This window comes from Neophocaena asiaeorientalis, unplaced genomic scaffold (assembly GCF_003031525.2).
Source record: "Neophocaena asiaeorientalis asiaeorientalis breed wild unplaced genomic scaffold, Neophocaena_asiaeorientalis_V1.1 scaffold78, whole genome shotgun sequence".
NCBI lineage: Eukaryota > Metazoa > Chordata > Mammalia > Artiodactyla > Phocoenidae > Neophocaena > Neophocaena asiaeorientalis.
This window is the reverse complement of record NW_020175018.1, coordinates 13,525,885-13,532,738: the sequence shown is the minus strand read 5'-3', so window position 1 is coordinate 13,532,738 and position 6,854 is coordinate 13,525,885. Positions and strand designations below refer to the sequence as shown.

At 56.6% G+C, this 6,854-nt stretch overlaps 2 protein-coding genes across 3 annotated transcripts in view; one reads left to right on the top strand and one right to left on the bottom strand.

Moving 5' to 3' along the window:
- Positions 1-6,854, bottom strand: part of MIGA2 (mitoguardin 2) — a 28,516-nt gene that overhangs the window by 20,034 nt on the left and 1,628 nt on the right. Inside the window, exons 2-6 of one of the 2 annotated variants that reach the window (XM_024762363.1) lie at positions 5,526-5,691; positions 4,360-4,570; positions 2,429-2,541; positions 1,386-1,503; positions 850-959 (exon numbers count right to left, since the gene is read on the bottom strand). In XM_024762363.1, coding sequence (XP_024618131.1) covers positions 850-959; positions 1,386-1,503; positions 2,429-2,541; positions 4,360-4,570; positions 5,526-5,669 — 696 coding nt within the window. In that variant the 5' untranslated portion in view covers positions 5,670-5,691. Of the gene's footprint in view, positions 1-849; positions 960-1,385; positions 1,504-2,428; positions 2,542-4,359; positions 4,571-5,451; positions 5,692-6,854 lie in introns of those variants that run through there. The other variant, XM_024762364.1, reaches the window with a different exon arrangement.
- Positions 5,772-6,854, top strand: part of SH3GLB2 (SH3 domain containing GRB2 like, endophilin B2) — a 30,866-nt gene continuing 29,783 nt past the window's right edge. Inside the window, exons 1-2 of the mRNA XM_024762210.1 lie at positions 5,772-5,850; positions 6,575-6,724. Of these exons, the coding sequence (XP_024617978.1) occupies positions 5,772-5,850; positions 6,575-6,724 (229 nt within the window). The remainder of the gene's footprint in view (positions 5,851-6,574; positions 6,725-6,854) is intronic.

Below are 6,854 nucleotides of genomic sequence, written 5' to 3'. Positions count from 1 at the left end.
TTTTTTTTTTTTTTTTTTTTTGCCAAGGGGCATGCGGGATCTTAGTTCCCTGACCAAGGATCAAACCCATGCCCCCTGCGGTGGAAGTGTGGGGTCTTACCCACTGGAACGCCAGGGAAGTCCCCATTTTTTTTTTTTTTTTTGGCTGTGTTGGGTCTTCGTTGTTGCACGCGGGCTTTCTCTAGTTGCAGTGAGAGGGGGCTTCTCTTGTTGCGGAGCGCAGGCTCTAGACACGCAGGCTTCAGTAGTGGTGGCAACATGGGCTCTAGAGCGCAGGCTCAGTAGTTGTGGCACACGAGCTCAGTAGTAGTGGCGCGCAGGCTCAGTAGTAGCGGCACACAGGCTCTAGAGCGCAGGCTCAGTAGTTGTGGCACACGAGCTCAGTAGTAGTGGCGCGCAGGCTCAGTAGTTGTGGCACACGAGCTCAGTAGTAGTGGCGCGCAGGCTCAGTAGTTGCGGCACGTAGGCTTAGTTGCTCTGCAGCATGTCGGGTCTTCATAGACCAGGACTCGAACCCGTATCCCCTGCATTGGCAGGCAGATTCTTAACCACTGCGTCACCAGGGAAGCCCCCCTTATTTTCTTTATGTAGTCAAGATCAGGCTGTAATCACCAGTGTGGTTTACTGAGTAATTACCAAGTACCAGGCATGGGCTAATGCACCTTACGTGAACTTTCTTACTTAGCTGGGTCAACATCCTGGTCAAGCGGAAGCTCCCATCCAGGAGGACGTGATGGGCTGGCAGAAGGCAGCGCTGCTAGACGCCTCCCAAGCGTGACCCCCCACCAGCCACACCACCAGTCTTCTCGGTGGCCGGGGGTAGGAGAGACCCGGGGGAGGACTGCCTACCTCGGACAGCGCCTCTGAAGCGGTCTCGGGGTTCCGGAGGCCGTCCCCCCTCTGCCCCACGCTCAGCGCCTGCTCCCACTTCTGCAGAGCTTCCTCAAATAGCTCCATGCCTGAGTGTGGGCAGGGGAGACGGGAGAGAAGGGTGTCAGGCCCCCAGCAGAGGGAGAGCAGCCGTGCCCCCCACCACGTCGCTCAAGAGGGAGCTCAGAAGAGCGAGGAGGCAGGAGAGCCCGGAAGGATGGGAACAGCCAGGACCGTGTGGACCAGGTCCTGACCCCTTTTTCAGGGCTGGCTAGCTTGCAGGTCTTCATTCAGACCAGATCTGTTCCTGGAGACTTTGCCCAGTCCAGAAATGGCTGGAAACCATTGAGCCGGGGATCTGGGGTGGGTGGTTTTGGAACTGGTTGAAAGCAGCACCCAGAAAACCCAGCCCAGGCTCCCGGGAGGAGGCCACGCTCCCCACTACCCTGCCCCGGCCGCAGGGGTGGGGCGAGCGCTGGGCAGGGGGTGCCCAAGGCCGGCCTCCTGGCCCGTACCTTGCATGTAGAGGCTCTCAGCATTGCCGCTGCTGGTGGTCACGGACTCCTCCATCCCTCTGGTGTCCCACGGCCCCGAGCATGCAGCCACGGGGCTGGATGAGTTCACCACTACCATCTGGGTGCCAAGTAGCGCAAGAACCCGAGAATAAGGGATGAGGCCTTCCCGGACCCTTTGCGGGACCCCTGAGCCCCCACCCCCACCCCACCCCTCACCACACGCCACGTGCCCTCTGCAATACCATCCCTGAAAACAGCCCCGCGCCGCAGTGGCAAGCCCTCGGCACAGCCTGCTTCCGTCCACTCCAAGCGCCTGGGGACGGGTCACAGAAATGGCCAAAGCAGGAGGAAACACTGAGGCCGATGCCCAACCGAGGAAGCTGCAGCCTCCTACGAAACCCACCCTGAGCTCCACTCCCGAAAGGCATGACCCCCTCCCTGCTCCGGGGCTACACTACAAGTGAGATAGGGAGGACGCAACGTGCACCCATTACATACGGGCCGGCAGGGCCCGGCTCTCACCCACGCATCTCTCCCACACGAGCAGCCACCCGCCTCCCAGGCGGGAGCAGAGCCAGCTCCCGCTCATGCCTGGGTCCCCAGGGCAGTGGCCGGCTCAGAGCTGGGGCTCAGCGCTCGCTGGATGAATGAACAACTAGACGAGTGAATGAGCCAAAGCCGTTCCCCAAGAGAAAATAAACTTCTTTGTCTTATCTATCCTCAGCGCCTAGTAGTCTCTGACATAAAGCCGGTGCCCGCTCAGTGTCTGATGAATGAATGAATGAATGAATGAGTGCACTTTCATGGGTAAGTATCTTCCCCAAGAGATCACAGCTTCTCTTCCGCATCTATCCACCTTTCCCGCACCAGTGCCCGGCACGCAGTGATCACTGACAATCTCTGGAAGTCTGCACGGATGGATGAGTGAATGAACCAACGAATGAATGGGTGGAACCTCTTCTCCCATCTTCCTACCAGCCCAGAAGCCCCCGAGGGCAGAGACCGGAGCCCCAAGGCCGTGACAGGCACCCTGCTACCCTCACCGAGGCCAAGCTGTGGGAGGAGCCTGAGTGCTTGCTGGGCTCGATGGAGGAGATGCCGCTCAGAGTGTCGTTGCTCTTGCTACTGGGGCTCTGGACCCTCCGGCTGGAGTAGCCTGTGAGGAACAGGAGAGGGGTCACGCCAGCTTCCCACCCAGCCTTCGCACGGCTGCTGCCCGCTCCGGATCCCTCTCCCCGTCTTCACCTGGGAGTCTGCCCTGACCTTCTAAGTCAGGGTGACCGCAGAGCACCCCCAGGGCGTGCACCTAGCAGCAGAGGGCTGGGCCCCTGCCCCTTGTCCTGCTCACTTCTGTACCCCTGTTACACGGCGCAGGGCCTGGCCCGGAGGGGCCTGGATCTGCTGGGTTAAGCCTGAGAATGAGGCCCAGCCACTTCTCCCTCCTGACTCAGCTTCCCCTGTGTTGTTGACTGACTGACTGATCTGGAATTCTCCTCCTTCGAAAAAGGATTTGAGGTACCAACTTTTCAAAAGACATAGTTTTGTTTTGGTTTGGTTCTTTTAAGTGAGAAAAGTAGGGAAGGCAAAATAAGGTGGAACCAGAGATGGTGCTGGTACAAAGTAGGCAAGCAAGAGGTTAGTCCAGAAACGACTCCAGGCTTCCAGTGGGGCCCACGCAGAATGGAAAGCCAGCTGTGCCAGCATGTCTCGTGGTCTTGTTCTAGACTGGTCTACAAACTTCTCTGTCCAATTGAAAAGACAAAAACTTCCCTTTTGCAATGATAATTCATAATTAAAAGTCATTGTCGGGCTTCCCTGGTGACGCAGTGGTTAAGAATCCTCCTGCCAACGCGGGGGACATGGGTTCAAGCCCTGGTCCGGGAAGATGCCACATGCCGCAGAGCGACTAAGCCGGTGCACCACAACTACTGAGCCTGTGCTCTAGAGCCCACGAGCCACAACTACGGAGCCCACGTGCCACAACTACCGAAGCCCGCGCGCCTAGAACCTGTGCTCCGCAACAAGAGAAGCCACCGCAATAAGAAGCCTGTGCACCACAACGAAGAGTAGCCCCCGCTCGCCGCAACTAGAGAAAGCCTGAGCACAGCAACGAAGACCCAACGCCGCCAAAAATAAATTTAAATAAATAAATTTTTTTTAAAAAAGTCATTGTCACTTTGATAGCTCCATGCCTGAGTGTGGGCGGGGGAGACGGGAGAGAAGGGTATCAGGCCCCCAGCAGAGGGAGAGCAGCCGTGCCCGCCACCACGTCGCTCAAGAGGGAGCTCAGAAGAGCGAGGAGGCAGGAGAGCCCGGAAGGAGATTTTGCCTCTTAAAACAAGTTTCTTCCAACATGAGAGCCTTTGAGGACTCCTTGCCTTAGAAAGCAATCTGTATACAGCATACACTGGGTTACTGGCTTACAAGATTAACGGGACCATAAGAGGCTTTTAAAGCCACACCAGCAGACACAAAACAGGTCAGTGGCTGCCAGGAGCTGGCAGAAGGGGAAAGGGGCTGACTACCAAGGGCCCTGGGGGGATTTAGAGCAACAGTCCTTGATTGTGGTAGTGACTGTATGACTATAAGTGTTTGTCAAAACTCAAAAAAGGGTGAATCTTACTGTATGCAAAGAGAAAAAGAGGGGGATGGTGAGAATACCAAAAGGCTCAGGAACCATCTGGCCCTTTCTGCTCCTGAGCCAGGGCACTTCCATCGCTGGACGGAGGAGCTGCACCCCACCAGCCCACTCTGGACCCAGGGCTCCCAAAGTGTCCTCAGATAATGAGAACCATCGCTTCCAATGACATGTGCATCCGGCCACATCACCCAGCAAATCCTTACAATGACTTGCTTCCCAGGTGAAAGGGACTCAGCTTGGAGACAGGATGTCACTAGCCCAAGATCTCAGCTAATAGGGGTCCAGCTGAGACTCGACTCCAGGTCAGGCCCTTCCCCACCACCTCACACCTACCCTTCTTCACTGACGGGACCTTCCTGGCCATGAGGATGGGGAGGGGCGCTGTGCCCAGATGCTCGCCTCCCATCTCGGGGCCGACCTGCTTCTTCTTCCGCCGTCGCCTCTTGAGCTGGTGGGCAGCCAGGGCCAAGGCCACAGTCCCCAGGGCCGTGGCAAAGAGGACCTTCCTCAGGCCTGGTGTCAACCGCAGCTGGGACAAGGCAGACTGCAAGAAAAGAGGGAGGCAGCCAGTTACATCTCCCTGGGAGAGCTGCCCTGAGGAACACGTGAGGGGCAGGGAACGCATCAGGCCCCCAGGGGATACCTCCTGACCAGGAATGACTGAGAGGCAGCCACCTGCAGGGGGCTGTGGGGGTGGGAGTTGGGGGCCCTGGCCTCTGAAACCTGGATCACAGAGATGCAAAAGAGGGGGACGGGGGATGACAAGGCTAGGAGATCATATCTGGGGTCCAGCAGGGGTCCCCAACACCATCGGTCAGGATTCTACCAGCTGAACCGACGGAGCACCTATGCCAGCTACCGCACCAGGATCTCACCTGTGTTACCTGTCCGAATGCCCATCATTTTCCAGGTGAGGCACCTGAAGCTTACACGGGTTAGGACGCATGCTTAAGGTGACACAGAGGTAGAAATGGAACTGAGGTCTGCCCACCCCACTTCTCCACTCTTCAAAGACAATGACGCTCACTTTACTCGATGGTCCATCTGTACACTCCCCTGCTCCACCCTCACTCTGCCTGCTGGACTGGGAGGCCCTCGAGCGAGGCGGCATCCCACAGGGCAGAGCTTCAGGAAGTATCAAGAGGACTGGTCAGCCACAAACATTTAAAGTTGGCAGGCATTACTGACCTCTTTTATAAACTGAGAAACTGAGGTCAAGAGTCCACATAGGCCTGGGGTGGAGACCGGGCTTGGGACCCCAGACTCCTAACCCAGTCCTCCTTACTCTGCTCAAAGAGGATTGCCTGGGACAGCAATCACGAGGGCCCAACTTTCCTGGATGCTGAGGGACCCTGGGATGAGTGGCTCAGTGTTTCAGGGACCAGAGAGGTAAAGGGCAGGACCACAACCCACCCCGATCTTTACCTGCCCAAACGTCGTGTAAAGGAACACAGGGATCTCTGCCACCGTCATGGCCAGGGCCTGGATCATGGACATACCCTCAGTCCTCCGGAATGCCATGGCAGGATCGGCACCCCAGGCGAGAGCCCTCGGGGCCGAGAGCTTCCAAGGAGAACGTCTTCAACTGGTTGCTGGCTGGGTCCCGGGCACCATCCACGCCCCGAAAGGACAGGGACACACATACCAGAAGGTCCCTCCACAGAGCTGAGAGACAGACGACCAAGTCAGCCACAAGGGTGTGTGCATGTGAGCATAAAGAAACACACACAAGAGTGCTCTGGGGGATGAGGTGGGAGCAAAGCCCACGTGTGGAATGCGAGGCCTGGAACCAGGCCCCCGCCTTCTGCACCTGCCAGCAGGAAGGTAGCCAAACGCCCCACAGACTTTCTGCTCACCTTGAGCCCTGGGAGAAGGCAGTGTCTGGCATGCTGGCCCAAGTGAGGACCCAGAGCCTGGGAGATGGATAGGTCGCTCTCAAACTTGGGGCTTTATACCACACTTTCTCAATCTTTTTAAACCCATGGCCCACGTGCTAAGCAAAAACCTTAGGCCTCTAAAGGGTCAGACCCCTGAGTGAGAATCATTGCATCTTTTCCACCTCCCACGAAACCAAGAATGTTGTACTTCCTGTGGACGTATTACGAAAACAGCAGGGTATTTCCTCAAATAATAACAGCTACTACACCGTATGTGGGTATTCTGTGCAGAGTTCCTTACGTGCATTATTTCATTGAATCATTACAATTCTATGAAGTAGATGTGATCTACCTCCCACACCCCTGCCAATTTCCAACGAGGAAATTGAGGCTCAGAAAAGCTAAGTCAGGAGTCCCAAGTCACACAGCTGGTACCAGGCGGAGTCAGGACTTGGACCAAGATCTAACGGACTTTCGACTCCTGTGCTTAACACAACCCTTTCGCCAAATCTGACATGGAGCAGGAAGTGGGAGCCTCAGCAGAACTACAGACTACAAGGGCAACTTTCCCCTGGGGCCTTGTGAGACCCCCCAGGGTACCCCACGGCCCATTCCAAGGCCAGTGAATAAGTGGCTTGAGCACATATAACCCAGTCCCCAAGATCCTTCAGAGAGCTCCCCGACCACCACCACCAAGGCCAAGGAGGCCTTCAAGGTCTCCTGGGACTTCAAACGAAATGACCACGAAGGCCAGATGGACCCTGTCTACCTGGGATGGCGGCCAAAGTCACTGGACTGGCACAAAAAACGGCTTATCCTCAGTGAGTGGGAAGGGTGAATGATCCTATCAGTTAGCTCTAGGGGTGTGTGTGTGTGTGTGTGTGTGTGTGTGTGTGTGTGTGTGTGTGTGTGTGTGTGTGTGTGTGTGTGTGTGTGTGTGTGTGTGTGTGG